General features: G+C 36.2%; 1 protein-coding gene across 3 annotated transcripts; it reads right to left on the bottom strand.

The window, feature by feature from the left end:
• Positions 1-1980: 1980 nt before the first annotated feature.
• RNF113A (ring finger protein 113A) lies at positions 1981-23598 on the bottom strand. Of its 3 annotated transcripts, none has more exons than XM_036226452.1 (4): positions 22400-23598; positions 17529-22275; positions 11653-11748; positions 1981-3343 (listed from the first exon to the last, which is right to left on the bottom strand). In XM_036226452.1, exons 1-2 carry the CDS (start codon positions 23385-23387, stop codon positions 22217-22219), a joined length of 1047 nt encoding a protein of 348 aa, XP_036082345.1. In that variant the 5' UTR covers positions 23388-23598; the 3' UTR covers positions 1981-3343; positions 11653-11748; positions 17529-22216. The 3 variants fall into 3 exon arrangements, with proteins under 3 accessions (XP_036082345.1, XP_036082343.1, XP_036082344.1); XM_036226451.1 differs by lacking the exon at positions 11653-11748 and having other exon boundaries at positions 1997-3343; positions 17529-17614; positions 22207-22275; XM_036226450.1 differs by lacking the exon at positions 11653-11748.
• Between the last annotated feature and the right edge of the window lie 26 nt (positions 23599-23624).

Genomic DNA, 23624 nt, shown 5'->3' on the forward strand with positions numbered 1-23624 from the left:
CAATCCAAGAATACGAAATATCTTTCCATTTTTTTTGTATCTTCTTCCATTTATTTTTTCCCCCTCTTAAATCCCACCCCCCCACACACACACAACTTCCAACCCTGACCTACGGATGTTGCCATCTCTACTTAAGAACTGGATCTCTGAAGGTGGGGTGTCTCCTTCCATGCACTCACGGCATGCACCCAGGGCCTGGCACACCCAGAGTATGGTCTGTGGCTCCACATGGGGCATGGCCCAGGACCTTCTGAGTATAAAGCAAACATGCTAACCACTACACTATGGAGCCACTCCTTATTCGATTTCTTTTAATACGGTCTTATAGTTTTCATTATATAGGTCTTTCACATGTTTTGTTAGGTTTATTCCTAGGTATTTTATTCTTTTTGTTGCAAGTGCAAAAGGAATTGTTTTTTTTCCATTTATTTTTCTGACACTTTGTTATTAGAGCATAGGAATGCTATGGATTTTTGAACACTGATTTTGTATCCAGAAACTTTACTGTATTTGCTTATTATTTCCAGTAGTGTTCTTGTGGAGTCTTTTGGGCTTTCTATAGAGAGAATCATGCCATATGCAAATAGTGGCAGTTCGACTTCTTCGTTTCCTATTTGGATGCCCTTTATATATTTCTTTTGCCTGATTGCAGTCGCTAGTACCTCCAATGTTATATTGAATAACAGCGGCGATAGTGGACAGCCTGGTCTTGTTCCTGATCTTAGAGGATAGGTTTTTAGTCTTTAATCTTCAAGTATAATGTTGGCTGAGGGTTTGTCATATAGGGCTTTTATTATGTTAAGCTACTTTCCTTCTATACTGATTTTGTTAAGTGTTTTGATCATAAATGGATGCTGTATCTTGTGGAAGGCTTTTTCTGCATCTATTGATATAATCATATGATTCTTATTTTTTAATTAGTTTATGTGGTGTATCACATTAACTGATTTGCGTATGGGGGCTGTGGCTCAGCCTTGCATTTTTCAGCCATGGCTGGTAATAATCAATTGTTGTTTTCTGCTATCCCTGCTTTTCTGCTTTCTGCTCTGATGACTGGGCCCTGTTGCCAGCTCCTTGGAGCTCACAACTCTTCCAGGCAAGGCTGTTCAGGGAACTCACCACATCTTCTCCCCACCCCTCCTCCTACAGGGAGATTTGGCTGTGAGAGGCAGCTTCTTTGTTTCTCTCAGTCTACCACCCGACTCCCGACTCCTGGGGTTCTGACCTGTGGTAGCTCTTATTCACAGATACCATGCTCAGATGTGCTGGTGTGCTGTTTGAGTGGGGTTTTTTTGGTGGGTTTTAGATGTTCAGCTTATTGTTGTTTCAAGGGGAGAGATCTGAGCATGTCTCTCACTCCAACATGTTTCTGTCACTCTCCTTTTTTCTTAAAGAAGTCCCTTTAACATGACTCGTAAAATTAGCGGTGATGAATTCCTTTAACTTTTTCTTGTCTTGGAAGCTATCTGTCCTTTGATTCTAAATGATAGGCTTGCTGAGATGAGTAATCTTGGTTTTAGTTCCTTGCTTTTCATACTTTGAATATTTTGTACCAATCCCTTCTGGCCTGCAAAGTTTCTTTTAAGAAATTAGCTGTCAGTCTTATGGGATCTCCATTGTAGGTAACTAATGGCTTATCTCTTGCTGCCTTTAATATTCTCCCTTTGTCTTTAACCTTTGGCATTTTCATTATGACATGTCTTGGTGTGGGCCTCTTTGGATTCATCTTGTTTGAGACTCTCTGCACTTCCTGGGCTTGCATGTCTATATTCTTTGCCATGTTAGGGAATTATTTCATCATTATTTCAATTAGGTTTTCAATCCCTTACTCTCTCTTCTCCTTCTAGTACTCCTATGATGTAAATGTTGGTATCTTTAACATTGTCCCAGAGACCCCTTAAACTATCCTCATTGTTTGGATTTTTTTAAATTAATTAATTTTAAAATAATTTTTATTTTTCAATTACAGTTGACATACAATATTACATTTGTTTCAGATGTACAATATAGTGATTAGACATTTCTATAACTCACGAAATTATCACCCTGATAAATCTAGTACCCGTCTGATAACATGCATATTTACTACAATATTGACTATATTCTTTATGTTATACTTTACATTCATGGCCCCATTGTATGAGCTGCCATGTGGGGGCTTACCCCACAAACTGGGATTCATCCCCACAGGCTCGTGTGCCTGTTGAGACCACTTTTTGGGTGTGCCTTGGTCTTGCTGTTTTTGAGCCACATTATTAACACTAACCAATATCCTATTCCACTCCCTTCTGGGGCACATGGGAGACTATGAAGGGGAGCAGAGCTTACCGCCTCAAAATATGCTGCTCTGGTAATATTATTTTAGGCCAGTTAATTTTAAGAAACTGCAGACATGGGAGAAGCTCTGAAGATGGAGCAGAAGTTACTCTATGTGAAAGGACATTTATATTTCTAAGAAGAATCTCCTTTGTAATGGTCTTCGCCTCACCATCCCAGGAAGAAAATATCTAAATCTCTAGAAACTTTTACCAATGGAGATAATGGCAAGGACTTAAATCTGCATAAGACTCTTACCCTAGTTTACTTTGCTCTTCCTGGTAACTTCCCATAACTGGCTTTCCACCCTCAATGTCTTTTGTCTTTAGCTGAAAGTGGTATTTAAGGTGGAGCCTTCCATCATTTTGGCAAGTTACCCAGTTTTCCTGGATCTCTACCATGTATACAGGAGGTATACATATTATTAAACTTTGTTTTTCTCCTGCTAATTTGCAACATGTCAATTTGATTAATAGATTAGCCATAAGAACCAGCCTAAAATAATATATTTTGGGGTGAAAAATTCTGCTCCCCCACATTCTTACATTTGAAAATTCAAATAAGAAGTTTCGCATCCCAGAAGCTAAGTTGATAGATTGTTCCATCTTGCATTAAACCAGTCTCAGTCTTGAGAATATAACAGTTTAGTTAAATAGTTGTATCTCATTTCATGAGATGGTCTTGCAGGTAGGCTCCCAAAGTTAGGCCTATATTATGCAAGCAATTAGATAATTAACAAGAGTCATTTCCATGGAAACAAACAAAAAACAATGGTTAATGACTAGAAGAGGTATAAAATAGTTTCAGAGCCAAGGGTGCAGCCAGTCAAGAAGATTTCTAAATGTCAGGGTTGACACATCTTTTGATAGAGTGAAGGCAGGCATTGACATTCTGATTGACTTTCCTCGTTTGCAGTTTGAATGTCTCCATTTCTTTTTCTGCAATAGGCTTGAAGATTGTCCATATATTGGCTGTTGTGGTGATTTCTCTGAAGTTTATATCAAGTATCTCGCTTCAGTTTGCAAAGCTTTGGAAAAAAAGAAAAGTTTTTGTTCTCATTGATTCCAAGTCAGAATGGTGAGAAAAAATTAGAAACTTCAGTTTAGAGAGTTGTAGCCAAATATTTGAGGAAACTAGAAGAATTTAGGACCCAGTCCAGTTTACGGGTAGAAAATAAAACTTCAAAGACAATTAACTAGAACCTTAGTGTTCACAAATGTATATTATAGTTTCTACTGAAACAATTATTTCCCTCTAAAGCCACCCTCATTTTTACTCAAGATACCAAAATAAGACTAATTTGTTTGCAAAATAAGTCTAGTTTCACTAGACTTGTACTATTATTTACAAAAGAGCAACAAGAATAATAATTAATCATATAGGGTCTTTTAAATCTGCTTTACTGGAATTTTTCATAAGAATTCTTCAAATCGAACTTTAAATGACCTCTCAAGACCAAAAAAACCAAGGCAAGTACTTGCCATACAACTTTGCCTGCAATGTATATAAATTTGGGTGAGTTCCTCTCTTCTCGAAGTCACCAAAAATATCTTCAAGTTCCTGCACTTGCCAGGAAATAACCTTTCTTACTCACCTGATAAGGCTACCAGGAATCTTGCAAACAAAGTGTCAAGCCAATATTACCAAGGGTTTTATTGGCTTTCATAAATCAATCTTAATTTCTTAAAGCTGTTTGGTCATAACTGTGTCTATGCATGTTTCTCTAATTTCACATTCCAGACAAAGCCTTGGTAATAAAACCAGGTTCCAATTATGTCCTATATAAGGAGAACAGATTCTTATTGAACTTATGAAAATAAAAATATTACCATGAAAATAAGAATAATCAGAGTTTCTGAATTCTGGAGAGATCAAGTAGGGAGAAAAAGAGAAATGTTTCAGTTCTGTTTACAAAGGTATAATTTACTAAGTTGTTCTACGTTATAGTTAGCTTAGGAGGAAAGATTTCCTCATATTTGGAAAAACAAACACAAAAATTAAGGAACCAGCAATATTTCAAATGAAAAGTCATGAAAATTATAATAATTCTTTTGATATTTTATATCAATTATAATCAATTCATTCAATCCCATGTAATTAAGACTTGTTTTGCTTGAATGCAGTGTTTCTATTAGTTCTTTTGACCTTGCCTGATGATTGAGGGTGATAAAGACAGTGATAATTCCAAGAAGTTTGCAAGGTCTTCATCATGGCTCATATGATTTACATAGTAAAGTGGGTGCCTCAATCACTAGAGATTGTGAAAGGTATACCCCAAATGGAAAACAGATTTTCTAACAATTTTTTTGCCGCTCTGAGGGCATTTTTGCCACTCTGAGGGCATCAGCCTTGAAGCAGAGGAAGGATTCAACTCATACAGAAAATATGCATACAACAAAAAGAACATATTGCTAACCCATACGAAGTGCCAGCTGAATAAAATCCAGTTTTGATACACTATGGAGGATAAAGAATACAAAAACCAAAAAAAAAAAGGTATTTGCCAGGGAACCTGGCAGAACTAAGCTGCCATCTTAAGGTTTTCCATAGCCCTGACTATTTGTTTAATTTACAGACACTCTTTACTTATACAATATTCCCTAGAAGTTTATCATCACTTATTTGACAATGCTTCCCATGCAATTTGACATACAAAATAAGTCTAATTAGTTTAATATCTATTTTATAAAAAGAGAGAACAAAAACTTTTTTGAGATGTTCCAAGGGCTTTCTGGAACACCTCAAAGTTATTTCCAGGTCAAGAGAAAGACTCTATTTAAAATGTGAATTTGGGGAGTGAAATCAGAAACATGGTGGAGAGACATCCCAAGATCTCTCCCCTGGAAACCAATAAGCTGAACATCAAAAACTCTAAAAAACACCCAAATTTCATACCGGCATGTCTGAGTGTGGGATCTGTGCATGAGAACTACCACAGCTCAGAACCCTGAGAATTGGATAGTGGACAGGGAAAAAAAAAAGAAACTGCCTCTTGCAGTTGGAGCTCCCTGAAAAGGTAGGGGAGCAGGTGCAGTAGGTTCTGGGAACAGCCCTGCCTAGGAGAGCTGTGAGCTCCACGCGACAGGCGACAGTGCCCAGGGATCAGGAAAGAAAGGACAGAGGAGGGGACAGCAGAGAAGTGGGATGGCAAAGAAACAACAGTTGATTATTACCAGCCATGGCTGCAAAATGTAAGGCTGAGCCACAGCTCCCATCCCTCAACTAAGAGGGCCCCTTCCCCCATATACTTAAAGAGTGAACACCGCAGAAACCCAAGGGAATCTGAGCAAATACTACTGAAACTGTCACTAACGTGAAAGGGACTGACACTGAGGGTAGCGAGCATGATTGAATAGCGATTTATAAGAAAAAAAGGCATTATTAAGATTTTATGTAAAGCAGGGATCCAAGAGGCTTTGGTGCCATCTACTAGAAACCAAAATAAAGATGCCTTCTTTGCAACAAGCTAAAGAGAGACCTTTATGTAATAAATCTTTTTGGAAAAAAAGCAGAATATAATTCCATTAATGCCCAGGTGGAGAAATAGTCCATTAAACACCATGAACAACTAAAGTAACAAGGCAGACCAGCAAGAAAGAGGAAAATCTCCAGAAAATAAGCTTACACACATAGAAATATGTGATCTAAATGACAGAGAATTCAGGATGGTACTTCTGAAAAAACAATTCATATCAACAATTTCAAGAACTGAAAAAATAACTAGATGAGCAGAATGAGTTCTTTAGCAAGGAGATTGAAACCCTCAAAAAGAAAAAAAGAACCGAATAGAACCTCTGGAGATGAAAAACACACTGCAAGACATGAAAAAAGAAATTGCAAGCTTTGGAAATAGAGTCAACCAAATGGAAGTAAGGATCAGTGATATTAAAGACAGAAATCTAGAAACAAATCAGAAGGAAGAAGAGAGAAACTGAAGAATGAAAAATAATGAAAGAGAAATGCAAGAACTAGCTGATACCATCAGGAGAGGAAACATAAGCATAATGGGCATTACCGAAGGAAAAGAAACGGAGCAGGGACTAGAAAGCATTTTCAGTCAAATAGTGGATGAGAATTTCTCAAATCTAAGGAATGAGCTGGAGCTTGGAATTCAAGAAGTCAACAGAACACTCAATTATCTTAACCCAAAAAGGCATTCACCAAAACACATCGTATTAAAGTTACCAAAAATCAGCGACAAAGATAGAATTCTCAGGGCAGCCAGGGAGAAGAAAACGATAATGTATGAAGGAAAACCCATTAGATTCTCATCGGACTTCTCAGCACAGACCTTACAAGCCAGAAAGGAAAGGAATCAAATATTTACACTATTAAGTGAAAGGAACTGCCAGCCTAGAATAATGTATCCAGCATAGCTCTCTTTTAGATATGAAGGAAAATAAAGACCTTTCCAGACATACAAAAATTGAGGGAATTCTCCACTACAAGGCCTGAATTACAGGAAATACTGAAAGGGGTCAGCTTGCCTAAAACAAAAGGACAAAAAAAATACGTAACTAATAGTAAGATGACTAGCAGGCAGATAGAAGCAAAGGAGTGCAACCTTTACTAAAAACAGAGCATTTCAAGCTTAAACAAGAAGAAGAGATTTGCTACAGCGATATAGTAATGAATGTTCAGCATACATGGGGACAAATTGAGATAACCATGACAGAAAAGGAGAGAATTCAAAGACCCAGATTTACAAATGGGAATGGAGATAAGGCACACTAATAAAAAAATGGAATATATATATACATATATATATGTATATGTATGTATATGTATGTATATGTATATATGTGTGTGTATATATATGTATATGTATATATGTGTGTGTATATATGTGTATGTATATATGTCTATATGTATGTGTGCGTGTGTGTATTCTCTACAATTTGTAATGGTAACCACATGAAAAAGACTCAGAACTGATGTATATAACATAAAACAAGAAGACCAGAGGGAAAGCCCACAAAGCAACACCAAAATAAGGAAAAGAGAACTCAAGGAGAAGGGAGCAATGGAAACACCAAGCTACCAGGAAGCAAAAGATAAAAAGGCTATAGGAAAACCTCATATTTCAATAATCACCCTAAATGTAAATGGACTGAAATCACTAATAAAAAGGCAGAGAGTTGCAGATTGGATCAAAAAACAAAACCAACCATATGCTGCCTCCAGAAGACACATCTCAGCTCCAAAGACAAATATAGATTCAAAGTGAAGGGGTGGAAAATGATATTTCAAGTAAATGGCATTCAGAGAAAAGCAGGAGTAGTGGTACTGGTATCATACGAAATGCACTTCAAAATAAAAAGAGAAAGATACTGAGGGACACTTCATAATGATAAAGGGAATCATGCACCAAGAAGACATAACACTTCTTAATATCTATGCTCCCAATCAGGGAGCCCCAAAATATGTAAAGCAATTACTAACAGAACTAAAGGGAGAAACAGACCAAAACACTATTGTAGTAGGGGACCTAAATACCCCACTGTTGGATATGGACAGATCATCCAAACAGAAAATGAATAAGGAAATAATATCTTTAAATGACACATTAGACCAACTGGACATAACTGACATTTACAGAACCTTCCATCTCAAAACAGCTGCTTATATATTCTTCTCTAGTGAACATGGAACATTCCCAAGAATCAACCACATACTGGGACACAGGGATAGCCTCAACAAATATAAGAGGGTTTAAATCATACCAACGATATTCTCTGATAATAATGCTTTGAAACTAGAGATCAACTGCAGAAAGAAATCAGGAAGAACCACAAATACATGGAGATTGAACAACATGCTACTGAAGAATAACTGGGTCAGAGAAGAAAGAAAAAGAGAGATCGAGAGATACATAGAAATGAATGATAATGACAGTACAACATATCACAACTTTTGGGACATGGCAAAAGCAGTCATAAGAGAAAAGTTCATATCCTTACAGTCCTATCTGCAAAAATAAGAATGAGCCGAAATAAACAATCTAACACTTCATCTTAAAAAAAAATAACCTAGAAAAGGAAGAACAAATGAAGCCTAAAGGCAGCAGAAGGAAAGAAATAATCAAAATTAGAGCAGAAATAAATAAAGTTGAAAAGTACAACAATAAAACAATAGAAACATAAATGCAACAAAGACCTGGTTCTTTGAGAAGGTTAATAAAATTGACAAACCCCTGGCTAGACTCACTAAAGAGAAAAAAGAAAGGACAAAAATAAACAAAATCAGGAATGAAAGAGGGGAAATTATGACTTCTACTATAGAAATACAAAAGATCATACATGAATAGTACGAAAAAGTATATAACACCAAATTTAAGAACCTAGAAGGAATGGATCAGTACTTGGAAAAATACAACCTTCCTAGACTGAATCAAGAAGAACTGGAAAATCTAAATGGACAGATCAGCAGTATGGAAATTGAAACAATCATCAAAAACCTACCAAAAAGTAAAAGTCCACGACCAGCTGGCTTCATCAGTGAATTCTACCAAACATTCAAAGAAGATTTAATACTTATTCTCCTCAAACTCTTCCGAAAAATCAACGAGAAGGCAATACTTCCCAACTCATTTTATGAGGTCGATATTATCCTGATACCAAAAGTTGGTAAAGATAACACTAAAAAAGAAAACTATAGTCCAATATCTCTCATGAACACAGATGCAAAACCCTAAATAAGATACTAGCAAACAGAATACAGCAACATATTAAAAAGATTATACACCACGATCAAGTGGGTTTCATCCCAGGGATACAGGGATGGTTCAACATACACAAATTGATTAATGTGATACACCATATAAACAATTAAATAATAAAAATCATATGATCATATCAATAGATGCAGAAAAAGCCTTCAACGAGATACAGCATCCACTTATGATCAAAACACTTAACAAAATCGGTATAGTAGACCTTAACACAATAAAGGCTATCTATGACAAACCCTCAGTCAACATTACACTTAAAGGTTAAAGACTAAAAACCTATCCTCTAAGATCAGGAACAAGACCAGGCTGTCCACTATCGCTGCTGTTATTCAATATAACATTGGAGGTCCTAGCAACTGCAATCAGGCAAAAGAAATATATAAAAGGCATCCAAATAGGAAACGAGAAGTCGAACTGTCACTATTTGTAGATAACATGATTCTCTATGTAGAAAACACTAAAGACTCTACAAAAACACTACTAGAAACAATAAGCAAATACAGTAAAGTCTCTGGACACAAAAATCAATGTTCAGAAATCCATAGTGTTCCTATACTCTAATAACAAAGTGTGAGAAAAAGAAATGGAAAAAATAATTCCTTTTGCACTTGCAACAAAAAGAATAAAATACCTAGGAACAAATTTAATGAAACATGTGAAGGACCTATATAATGAAAACTACAAGACTCTATTAAAAGAAACTGAAGAAGATATAAAGAAATGGAAAGCTATTCTGTGTTCTTGGATTGGAAGAATCAACATAATTAAAATGGTCATATTACCTAAAGCATTATACAGATTTAATATAATCCCCATCAAAATCCCATTGGCATTTTTTAAAGAAATAGAATTAACTCGAAATGGATTAAGGACCTGAATATAAGACCTGAAACAACAAAATGATAGAAGAAAACCTAGGAACAAAACTCAAGGATTCGGACTCAAAGAGTATTTCATGAATTTGACCTCAAAGGCAAGGGAAGTAAAAGCAAAAAATAAATGAATCGGACTACATCAAACTACAAAGCTTCTGCATAGTAAAAGAAACCATCAACAATGTAAAGAGACAACCATCTGAAGGGGAAAATATATTTGCAAGCAACACCTCTGATAAGGGTCTAATATCCAAAATATACAAAGAACTCATGCAAGTCAATAACAACAAAAAGAAAAACTCTACAATCAAAAAATGGGAGGAGGACTTGAACAGACACTTCTTCTTAGAGGACATACAAATCGTCAATAAATATTTGAAAAGATGCTCAACATTGCTAGCTATTAGGGAAATGAAAATCAAAACCACAATGAGATATCATCTCACACCTGTTAGAATAACTATAATCAAAAAGAAATAATAATAAATGTTGGAGAAGATGCGGAGAAAAAGAAACACTCATACATTGCTGATGGGATTGCAAATTGGTACAGCCACTATGGAAAACAGTATGGAGGTTTCTCAAAAAACTAAGAATTGATCTACCATATAATTCAGCAATCCCTCTATTGGATATTTACCCCAAAGACTTGAAAACCCATATCCGAAAAGGTATTTGCACACCAATGTTAATAGCAGCATTATTCATAGTGCTCTGGACATGGAAGCAACTAGTGTGTCCTACAACAGATGGTGGAATAAAGAAGCTGTGGTACATATATACAATGGAATAGTACTCAGCCATAAGAAGAGATGAAATACTGCCATTTGCAACAACATGGATGAACCACGAGATAATCATGCTAAGCAAAATAAGCCAGACAGAAAAAGTGGAAAACCACATGATATCACTTATATGTGGGATATAAACCTAAATGTAACAAATGAAGAGGACAAACAAATAGAGATTCATGGACATGGTCAACAGACCATTGGTTACCAGAGGGTAGGTTGGAGGGGATAGGGGGAAGGTAGACCAGGTAAAGGGGGTCAAATATGTGTTGACAGAAATATACGTATGGGAGGTTAACACGCAGTATAAATATATATGCTTTACTGTTAAAATGTACAGCTGAAACTTATTGAATTTTATTTACCAATGTCACCATATAAAAAATAACAATAAATAAATTTTAAAAACCCAGATTTGTTAAAAAATTAAGAAGAAATTTTAAAAAATTATGAATAATAACTATATGTTTTAAAATAATTACTTGAATATAAATGGATTAAATGCTTCAATCAAATGACATAGGATGGCTGAATGGAGAAGAAAAGAAAATCCATACATATGCTGCCTACAAGAGACCTACTTCAGATTGAAAGACAGTGACTGAAAGTAAAGGAATAGAAAAAGATATTTTGTGTAAATGGACACAAAAAAAATGCTGGGTAGCAATATTTATATCAGACAAAATAGACTTTAAAATGAACGCTGAAACAAGAGACAAAGAAGGACCTGGCAATTCTACTTCTAGGGATTTATCTAAGGAAATCCAAAACACCTATTTGAAAAGATATGTACACCCCTATATTCATTGCAGCATTGTTTACAGTATCCAAGATATGCAAGCAGCCTATGTATCCATTAATAGGTGAGTGAATAAAGAAGAGGTTGTACATATATATATAATGGAATATTATTCAACCATAAAAAAGAATAAAATCTTACCATCTGCAACAAGATGGATGGATCTAGAGCGTGTTACGCTATGCGAAGTAAGTCAGATTAAGACAAATGCCATATGATTTCACTTATATGTGGAATCTAAAAAACAAAATATATAAACACACAAAACAGAAACAAACTCATAGATGCAGAGAGCCACTTTGATGGTTGTGAGATGGGAGTGGGGTTGAGGGAATGGGTAAAAAGGAGGAAGGTATTAAGATGTGCAAATTGCCAGTTATAAAAACAACCATGGGGGGCGGCTCCATAGTGTAGTGGTTAGCACGTGTGCTTTACACACAGAAGGTCCTGGGTTTGTACCCCAGGTTGAGCCACAGACTATTCCTTGGGTACGCAGGCCTCCTGGGTGCGCCAGGGCCCTGGAGTGCGCTGGGGCCACCAGAACCCGGATGTGCGCCCTGAACACATGGGAGGAGACACCCTCCCCTTTAGAGATCCAGTTCATAGGGGGAGATGGCAACATCCATAGGTCAGGGGTGGAAGCTGGGGAACAAGGGGGATTAAAGAGGGGAGAAAAAAATAAAATAAAAAAAATAAAAACAACCATGGGAATGTGAAGTAGTACATAGGAAATATAGTCAATAATATTGTAATAACTATGTATGGTATCAGATGGGTACTAAGTTTATATGGGTGATCACTTCATAAGTAATATAAATGTCTAATTACATTATACACCTGAAACTAATATAATATTATATGTCGACTATAATTGAAAAATAAAAAATTATTTAAAAACATAAATATAAACTACTCTTAATAAAAGAAATGATAAATAAGTTTAGTATACCAGATGGTATAAATATATCCTTATTTTCTTAGCTTCTTTAAAAATTATAAAATTTTATAGAGTAATATAACAATGTATTGTTAGGTTTGTAACATTGTAAGTGCAATATGTATAACAATATCACAAAAAGGTGCAAAAGAGAATGGAGTTGTATAGGAATAATGTTTTATCTCACTGGAATTAAATTTGTATAAATCTGAAGCTGATTCTGATACATTATGACATGTATGGTAAGCTCTAGAGCTGCCATTAGGAAAATAACTTTAAAAAGTGAAAAAAAATCATTAAAGAAGTTAAAATGCTACATTCAAAAGGTATTCACTTAATGTAAAAGAAAGTAGAATAGGTGAAGGTGAACATAAATGAAATGAGACATAGTAAAAAAGTAAAATGGCAGATATACATCCAGCTCTTTCAATAGTAACATCAAATGGTGAATGGATTAAACAACTCAATCAACAGACAGAGATTGTCAGACTGGGTAAAAAACAAGATCCACCTATATGCTAATATACTATCTACAGAAGACACACTTCAGATTCAAAAATATAAATAGATCGAAAGTAAAAGGATAGGAAAAAGGTATATCATGCAAACAGCAACCATAAGAAAACTGAAATGGCTATGCTGATATCAGACATAATAGACTTTAAAAAAATGTTGTTAGAGATAAATAGGGACATTCTATAATTATAAAAGGGTCAAGCCATCAGGAAGATATGAAAGTTATAAACATTTATCTAATAAAAGGGTACCAATATACTTTGAAGGAAAAAATGACAGAATGAAGGAAGAAAAGACAATTCAACAATAATTTTTCATTTGGAGTTCAATATCCCACTTTCAATAGTGAGTAGAACAACTAAGGAGATGATAACAAGGAAACAGAAGAATTGAGCAACACTATAAACCAACTAGACCCAAGAGATGTGGTCTACCCATAGAACATTCTACCCAACAGCAGTAGATTTGTACATTCTTCTTAAGTGCACATGGAACATTCTCTAGGATGGGCCAAATGATAGGCTATAAAACAAGCCTCAGTAACTTTAAAAGAACTGAAAGAATACAAAGTATGTTCTCTAGCCACAATGGATTGAAATTAGAAAGCAGTAACATGAGAAAAACTGGGAAATTTATAAATATGTGGAAATTAACATACTCTAAAACAATGAGTCAAAGAAAAAATAGAATGGAAATTAGAAAATACTTTTTGATGAATGAAAATGAAGACACAACATACCAAAACTTATGAGATGAAGCAAAAGCAGTGTTTAGAGTGAAATGCGTATCTGTAATGCTTACATTAAAAAAAGAAGAAAGATCTCCAATTAATTACCTAACCTTCCTCTTTAAGAACCTGGAAAGGGAGGAACCAATTAAACCTAATCGTAGAAGAGGGGAGAGAATCATAAAGATTAGAGTAGAAATTAAGGAAATGGAGAATAGAAAAGCAATAGAGAAAATTAATGAGACTGAAAGCTTGTTCTTTGAAAAGACCAAAAAATTGGCAAATCTTTAGCTAGATACACAAAGAAACAAAAGAGAAGACTCAAATTACAAGTATCAGAAATTAAAGAGGGGCCATTACTGCTGACTTTACAGAAATAAAATGAATTATAAAGGAATACCATGAACAACTGTATGCTAATAAAGTAGATAATTTAGGTGAAATGATAAATTTATAGAAATACAAATTATGGAAACTGACTCAAGAACAAATACATAATATGAATGAATAGACCTATAATACATGAGGGGATTGAATTAGTGGTAAAAAAAAACCTAATATACAAATAGCCCAGGTTCGGATGGCTCTCTGCTGAATTCTGTCAAACATTTAAAGATGAATTAGTACCAATACTTCACAAACTTTTCCAAAACATAGAAGAGAACATTTTGCAACTCATTTTATAAGGCCAGTATTACCCTGATATCAAAATTAGACAAAGACATGACAAAGACATAATCTCTCTTATGAATATGGATACAAAAATCTTCAACTGCATACTAGTAAACTGAATCCAACAATAATACACCAAGATCAAGTGTAATTTATCCTAGTAATGCAAGGTTGATTTAATATCTAAAAATCAAATAATGTAAGACACTATTTTAGTAGAATAAAAACAAAACCCACATAATCATCTCAATAGACACAGGAAAAACATGTTATAAAAACACATTACTCTTTCATGATAAAAACACTTGAACTCAGTATAGAAGAGAACTTCCTCAACCCTTCCCCCTCAAAAAAGAGCTTCTATGAAAACCTCACTGCTAACAGCATACCTATTGGTGAGAGACTGGATGCTTTCTTCCTAAGATCAGGAACAAAACAAGGATGTCTGTTCTCATGACTGCTATTCAACATAGTACTAGTGGTTCCTGCCATGGCAATTGGTCAAGACAATGAAATAAAAGGCATCCAGATCAGAAAAGAAGAAGTAAAACTATATTTCCAGATGACATGATCAGAAAAGATTTTGTGGTCCTGGCATAAGGATAGACATTAAGTGAATGGAATAGAATTCAGAGTCCAGAAAGAAACCCATGTGTCTATGGTCAACTGACTTTTTTTACAAGAGTGCCAAGAATATTCAATGGTCTCTTCAAGGAATGGTGCTGGGTCACTGGATAACCACAGGCAAAAGAATGAAATCAAACTTTTACCTCATGCCATATACAAAAATTAACTGGAAATAGATTTAAATGTAACTCAAAGATTTAAATGTAAGAGCAAAAACTATAAAATTCTTCAAAGGGGTAAACCTCTCTGATGTTGGATCTATCAATATATTCTTAGATATGATACCAAAATATGAATTACAAAAGAAAATGAATAAACTGTACTTCACCAAAATTAAAATCTTTTGTGTTTCAAAAAATACCAACGAGGAAGTAAAATGAAAGCCCACAGAATGGGAGAAAATGTTTGCAAATTATATATCAGAAAAGGGTCTAGTACCTAGAATATAAAAAGAATACTTAAAACTGAAAAACCAAAACACAAACAACCCAATTAAAAATGGGAAAAGAACTTGAATACACATTTCTCCAAAGATGATATACAAATGGCTAACAAGCATATGAAAAGATGCTCAATGTCATTAGTCATTAGGGAGGTGTAAATCCAAACCACAATGAGATATCACTTCACACTTACTAGGATGGCTATAAAAGAAAGGGAAAAAAACAGGTTTTGATGAGGATGTGGAGAAATTGGAACCCTCTTACATTGCTGGTGGGAATGTAAAATGGTGCAGCTGCTATGGAAAACAGTTTGCCAGTTCTTCGAAAAGTTAGACGGTATTACCATATGACCCAACCATTCTCCTCTTAGATGAATACTCAAAAGAAGTGAAAACAGGTACTCAAGGAAATCTATGTACACCCATTTTCGGAGCAGCACTATGCAAAATAGCCAAAAGGTGGAAAATGCACAAATGTCCATCAACAGATGAAATGATAATAAATTTTATATACATACAATGGAATGCTATTCAGCCTCAAAAGAAAATACTGATACATGCTATAGTGTAGATAAACCTTGGAAACATTATGTTAGGTGAAAGAAGCCAGACACAAGAGATTACATATTGTTTGATTCTATTTACATGAAATATCTAGAATAGCTAAATCCATAGAAACGAAATGCAGACTGGTGGTTGCCTGGGGATGCAGGAAGGATATAATGAGGATCATTTGCTTAATAGGTATGGGGTTTTCTTCTGGGGTGATGAAAATGTTTGGGAACTATTTAGAGGTGATAGTTTCACAACACTGTGAATGTACTAAATATCACTAAACTGTTCATTTTAAACTGGTGAATTTTACGTTACATGAATTTCATTTCAGTAAAAAAACAGTTTTTAAAAAGGTTAAATGGAGTTAACATATGACAGTATTTCCACTCTTAGGTATCTACCCAAGAGAAATGAAAATGTATGTCCAAACAAAAATATGTAATGAATATCATGGCATCATTATTCATAATATCTAAAACGTGGAAACAACCCAAATGTCCATCAACTGATGGATGGATAAACTAAATGTAGTATATCCATACAAGGGAATATTACTCAATCATATTAAGGACTATATTGATACATGCTACATGGATAAACTTTGAAAACATGCTAAATGAAAACAGGCAGTCACAAAAAGGCCACACATTATATGATTCCATTGCTAAGAAATGTCCAGAGAGGCAAATATAGAGACAGAAAGGAGATTAGCGGTAGCCTGTGGGGGTGGGGGATGAGGGAGAATGGTGGAGAGTGACTGCTAATGGGAATGGATTTCTTTTGGGGATTTTGAAAAGGTTCTTGAATTAGATAGTGGTGATGCTTGCAAACCTTATGAATATACTAAAAGCCACTCAAGTGTATACTTTAAAATGGTGAATGTGATATCAATTTATATAATATGTGAATTATATCTCAATAAAGTTGTTACAGAAGAGAGTAAAAGGAAGATGAGAAAGGAAAGATATTAAGCAGAGATTATTTTTGGTTTGGTGAGAAGGAAGGAGAGTAAAATAGCTGAAGAGGAAGGCTGGGTCAATGAAAAAAAGCAAAGGAGTGATTACCATAAAGTCAGTACAGTGGTCACCTGTGTGCTTGTGAGGGGGAGGGATGACTTGGAGATGATATATAAGGGGCTTCTTGAGTATTGCCAGTTTTGTATTTCTTTTTCTTAATGGTACACTCAAATATTACTTATTACAGTTGTAAAATGCTTTGTAAATACACTGCTCATACATTTGTTAGAATGTACACTTTCTGATCACATTTTAATTTTGATACTAAGGCAGAATTAAGCTTCTTTATGTGAAATTATGTAATATTTAATTTTTTCATAAAGATTAATATCTTACAAATGGGAATTCTTTTTTTTACATTTCTTTTAAGTTTATTTATTTATATGTTTGTTTATTTATTTATTATGGTGACATTGGTTAACAAAATTCAGTAAGTTTCAAGTATACGATTCAACAGTAAGGTGTGTGTGTATGTATATATATATATATAGCATTGTATTGAACAGGAATTTGAACCAGACTTACCTACATACGTATGCATGCTTCTAATTTGTCCAGACACTTGACTTTTTTGCATTTTTCCTTTGTTGTACTTCAGTCCCTGTTGTAATCTGGAATGCAAAAAGAACTTCTGGGAAGTACATAGTATTACTTTAAAAATTTATAAATAGGAATAGAGTCATCATTTAGTGACTAAGGATAACTGAATTCAATTTTGCTGATGTTTAAAGTGTTTAATGTACTGTCTGTCCTTCAGAGAGATCAACATTTGGCATTCAATACCTGGGATTGTAGGTGAAGTGAAAGGAAAGGTGAATTCTAATAATGAATCAAGGCAGGAACTGAAGGAGGCTTTGCTTCTTTAACTTGTTTTATAAGATCAGTTGTTTCCGTGAATAACCATGTTGTAGTGAAAGGAGAAATTGTATGTTGCTTGTGAGATGCAGAATGACATAGAAACTGTCAAAATTCCTTTCATTTATCATGAATTCCAGAAAGAACTTTTGACCAGAAATATCATATTCTTTTTTTTTTCTTAAACTAAACTATTCGTTCTTTAGGGAACAGCATTCCAATTTTACTCGAAATTTCAAATGGAATTATATCGCATGATTGTAATCGAAAAAAAGAATGTATAAATAGCATCCAAAACTCTTAAGGTGGCTTTACCAAGTTTAAATTCAACTTTGTGTCTCTAAGCAAGTCCATACATTTACATTTAAAATAATCATTAATAGGTATGTAGTTATTGCCATTTTATTATTCATATATTTTTAAATCTTTTTTTCTTTCTCTGAAAGAAGACTCTTTAATATTTCTTGTAATACTGGTTTGGTGGTGATAAACCTTTGGCTTTTTCTTGTCTGGGATGGTTTTGTATTTCTTGACTTGGGTGGTGATTATGTAGGTATTCCTATATGCTATACTACAAAGTTGTGCTTTATGTACTTTTCTGTATGTGCATCTTTCCATCTCAGTAAGTGGTACCACCTTCGACTTGGTTTCCAAGGTCAAAAATATTGGAGTCACCTTGACTCTTCTCATTATTTTACACCTCATATCTAACTCACCAAGAAACCTTGTCAGTTTTACCTTCAAAATACATTCAGAATCTGATCCCTTCTCACCACCACCTGGTTTGAGCCACTACTATCTCTCACCTGGATAAAGGCAAGTAGCCTTCTAACTAATCTCTCCACTTCATCCTTTGACGCTCCAGGCTCAGTTTATTTTCTACTTAGCAACCAGTTTCTTTTTTTTTCTCCTTTGACTTGCAAGATATTTCTTAATGATATATAATCACATACAATTAAACACACATAAGTGTACATTCTAATGGGTTTGTACAAATGTAGACACCTGTGTAATAGACACCGCAATTAGGGTATAAAACATTTCCTCTATCCCTCTGAAGTTTCCAGAAGGATCCTTTTTAAAGCCAGTATCAGATCATGTCACTTCTCTGCTCAAAACTTCTCAGTGGCTCTCCATATCTCACTGAGAATAAAACCCCAAGTCCTTATAGTGGTTTATAAGCCTGCAAACAGTCTGCCTCCTCCTTCCATCATTTCTCCTACCCAATTTTAAGAGTTCTTTCCTCTTCCCTGAGTCTACTCCAGCTGCAGTTCATCTTCAGTTCCTAGGACCTGTCAGAAACTTTCCTGCCTCAAGGCCTTTGCACTTTGTGTTCTCTGGAACTGCTCTTCTCCCAGATACCTGCTTTGTTTAGGTCTCTACTCAAACATCACCTTATCAGAAGAGGCCCTTCCTGACCGCTCCATATAAAATAACATTCCCTGTACCACTTATCCCCTTACCTTGCTTTACCGTTCTTCATAGTACTTATCTCAATCAATATTATGTATATGTTTGTATAAATCTATGTCTCTCATGTAAGTTCTATGAGAGCAGGAACTTTAGTGTTTTTGTTATGTCTGTATCTCCAGTGCCTAAATCAATCCCTGACTTATAGTGGGTGCTCAAAAACTATTTATTAAATGAACGTCCACAGCCTCCAGTCTAGTCTACCATCATGTCATCTGGAGTAGTGCATCAGCCTAGCTGATCTCCCTGTTACATGTCTGGTTCCTTCAACCCATTTCCTGCACAGCATAATTATCTTTTAAAAATTCAAATCTGATCATTTCGCTTTCTTAAAACACTTTGACAGCATCCTTTTACCTTTCAGATGAAGTCCAAAGTCCTTAATATGACTTGCAAGTTGTCTTCTTTGGCCCTGACTACCAGGCCACTTTGTCTTTTTCTTCCAGCCATGCTTTGAAACCAGTCTTTCACTTCAGGTCCTTGGTATATACTTAACCCTCTGCCTGGGATATTGTCTCTCCCATTCCCCTTTCAATTCTCAGTTTGAGGGTCATTTCCTAGGGGAGACTTCCCTCACTTCTCAAACTAGGTTAGTTCCTTCAGAGTCCAGCTTCTTTCTCATCTCTGCTGGTGTGCTTCCCCCTACCCTCATATTTAATTTTTTAGTTTGTAAGAACAATTATTTTATTTCCACCTATGAAATGGAATTGTACCATTTGATTAAAGGTGATAAAAACAGCTCTGCCTTTTAAAAGATGTAATCATAAAGTTGTAAACATAAAAATATCTTGAGTACACCATTGATTTATGCACTTTGTTGAGTTATGATCCCTTTAAGAATCTGCTGAATGTTATGGATCCTAAGAATAATGCTCATTTGCATATATTTTGTATATTCTCTTAAGAGTCACAGACAGGTACTTAAAAACATGTGGAGTAGTAGATGTTATCGTTTTCTTATTCTTTCTCTCAGCGATTTAAGACTAATTTCTTGATTCATGCCTTTAATCCCACCCGTTCTCATTTGTAGCTACCTTCTAGAACTTAGGTCATCGGCCAGTATTCTTTCCCTTTCATTTTATTTCCTACTGGACCCTTTCTTTCAGCTTATATAAAAGATAACAATTCAATGTATCTCTTTCTCCCTGCCCCAAAATGTTTACTATTTATTTAAACATAAATAAAAGTCTAAAAAGATAGAAAAGTCCACAGAGAAAAGTAACCAATTCCCTAGAATCACACCATAAAAAATAAGCAATGTTACCATTTGATGACTATTACTTTAGAGATTTTTATATGCAATGTACATCTTTTTCCATAAAGTTTTATTCTAATTTTGAATGACTTTTTTTAGTATAAATTCTCAGGAATATGTTTTTTTAATGAACCATTTTAATGATTCTTTTGTTACTCATTGCTATATTTTTTCCATGACACTTTCTTTTCAAGAATAGTCTTTGCTTTTCATGGCAGTATATGCTCCTATTTCTCCATCTACCTCTACAATGTCAAATTTCCTGTTTCCTAATCGGCTTTCTTTGACTCATCACTTAAATGCTATTTCCTGTGTGATGCTTTTATAAGCCCTTTTCCCAGTAGGCCTCTCATGTATCTCAGGTATCCCCACTATATTTTATACATTGTTATATAGAATATGTCATATTGTATCAAGTGAGGTTATGACTCTGAACTCTAAAACTGGGATTGGGTTAATCCTGAGATATCATCCCATTATGTTTTTTTCTTTGTACTTGTCACACTTGTCACTGTTTGATGTCCAGCTCCATGAAGACAGGGGTTGTGTTCATTTTGTTCATTTATATCCCCTATGCCAAGCACAGTGTCTGGCAGAGTAGCTGCTCAAAGAATATCTTTAAATGGATTAATGAATATTTAAAAAAAAAAATTAACCCACCATTTTTTCTTGCATCTGTTTCCTGGGATTAGCTCAAATTCTAGCCTGATCAATAGAAATGTACTAATCATTTGGCCTAACTGGCCTCCCTGCCTCTTGTCATCCCTCTCCCTGCAATCTGATAGCCTGCAATCATGTTAACATTTAAAAAGTCTGATTGTGTTCCCTTCCCCCAAACTCTGCTATCTCCCCATTACCTACAGAATTGGTCAAAGTTCCTCATCTTGGATTCAAGGCTTTGGTCCCAATATCGCCTTTGAAATCTCTCTGGGTTTATTAAGTGCTGATTATATGCCAAGCACTGGGCTAGTTACTGAGGAGTTCACAAACTAGCTGGGAAGACAGGTACATAAATTCACTTTAATAGGACATGGTCAGCTATATTGCAGGGTCTGTGAGGACACAGTTTCAAACAATGAATTATAAAATACTAATATTTTGGCCCTCTGCAGGTTCTGAAGTTCATTCTACAACTGTAGTGGCTAATATGGTGGCTACCAGCCACATTTCCGGTGTTCAAAAGCCACAAGAAGCCAGCAGCTATCATATTAGACAGCACAGCAGAGATCATTTCAGTCATCCGTGGAAAGGGGATTACTATAGGTACTTCAAAGAGAGCCAGGACCATTTTCCATACCTGTATGCTGTAGTGTACTAGCCACCAGTCCCTCAACCTAATTCTCCCATTCACGTGTCACACCCCCTTACACTGTGGCTGCAATGTATTTTGAAGTAGCACAGGCTCCCAATACAGAAAATGCATGAAAGTACTTTTGTAAATTAAGTGATACAGAAATGTGATATAATAAATAGGTTCAGATCTTTCATTACAGCTTTGGTCACTTCAAGCAAATTCTAGCTCTTTTCTTGAACTTCTCCCATTCTTGTAATTTATGCAAAAGGGTTCTGAAAAGTTACACACAGGCAGCATTTATACCAGGTAAAAATCCAGATTATACCTACCTCGATGCTTCTACAAGCCATCTATCCAGGACCCTACTTCACCACCTGCCTTTTCCTCTGTCACTTTCCCTAGAAAGAAAGGACACAAATTAAAATTTCTAAAATATTTATTTTGAGATTGGAGAATAATGGGGAAACTATGTAATGGGAGTTGGACCCTCATTGGGTTCTTCTGGCAAATCAGAAGTCCCACCATCTTCTGCAGCTCGATGTTTCTCCAATTTAGAAATCAATTCTTTCGCTGGATTGAAGACGCCATTGGTCTGCTGGTCACAGACATAGCAGCGTGGGGTGGTGCGGAAATGCTGCAGTGCACAGCTCTCGCAGAAATAATGCCTGCACTTGGTGACAACTGGGTTTTGGAAGGTCTGGCGACAGATGAAACACTTAAATGGTAGTTCCTCATCATCGCTTCCTACTTCATAGTTTTCGTCCTCATAGACACCATAGCGACCCTCATCGAGCTCACGTTCGATCTGCCACCCGTGTTTGTAATCTGAACGGTCATGGAGGAATTTGCAGCTGTCTCCGAAGCCGCAAAAGCCTGTCTCCTTGTAGTCCTTACAAATGTCGGGCTGGTAATCCCAGCGCACGGTGGCACGGAGATGCTCGGGAGCTCGGATGGGGCCCTTCCGCACCATTCCAGAGGAAGCATTGCCCATAGACGTATCCTTGGGCTTCATGTATTTCTGATAGTTATTGATTCCCCGATAGATCTTGTCATCTTCCTTGCCCCTCAGCTCCTCCTGGATCTTCTGGCTGCGTTCGAAGATGGCTTGTGCGTCACGCTCCTTCTCTGTGTCTAGCTCGTAGACCGCAGTCGCCCCCATATCCTCTGGCCCCACGGGTTTCGCTGAGCGGGTAGACTTGTAGACCACACCAAGGCTCTCCGGTCCATTTTCCTCTTTCTCCTCTTGCTCCTCCTCACTACTCAAGTCGCGGTAAGCTGCCTTCTGTTTACCACTGCTGCGAGTCTTCTGTATCATCGGGTTGTGGGTCGCCCGCTTCTTTTCCGGACGAACCACAGTGCTGCCTTCGTCACTGCTGCTGCTGCCGTCTCCGGGTTCTTGGTCGCAGACTGGGCGCTTCCTGCGGCCTGCAGCTCCTTTTCGCCCAGGCTTTTTGAACAGGAAGGTGCATACCTGGTCTGTCCCCTTTCCTGAAGAAAGTTTCTCTGCCATTCTCGAGTCCCGAGCTCCGAAACAGCTGCAGTGTTCTGGATCGCGTGCGGCCTCTTCACGTCACTGAACGTCGTGCGCTTGGCTAGTCAGGAGCAAGATGGGCTGCGGAAAGAGGACTACAGAAGCATGGGGATGCGAGAGCACGACAGCGAGAGCGCGAGCGCGAGGACGAGCGCGCGCCACTCTTGAGTCCTGCGGGAACCCGTCGTTTCCTCCGAACCTTACGTGACCCCGCCC

This window comes from Rousettus aegyptiacus, unplaced genomic scaffold, assembly GCF_014176215.1.
Source record: "Rousettus aegyptiacus isolate mRouAeg1 unplaced genomic scaffold, mRouAeg1.p scaffold_m13_p_9, whole genome shotgun sequence".
Lineage (NCBI taxonomy): Eukaryota > Metazoa > Chordata > Mammalia > Chiroptera > Pteropodidae > Rousettus > Rousettus aegyptiacus.

Bases quoted from the DNA above. Each gene is read 5' to 3' on its own strand.
- RNF113A (XM_036226450.1), bottom strand. From the start codon at position 23,387: ATGGCAGAGAAACTTTCTTCAGGAAAGGGGACAGACCAGGTATGCACC. The intron at 22,276-22,399 runs GTGGGACTTCTG...CTTTCTTTCTAG, and splicing joins ACATCGAGCTGCAGAAGATG to GGAAAGTGACAGAGGAAAAG.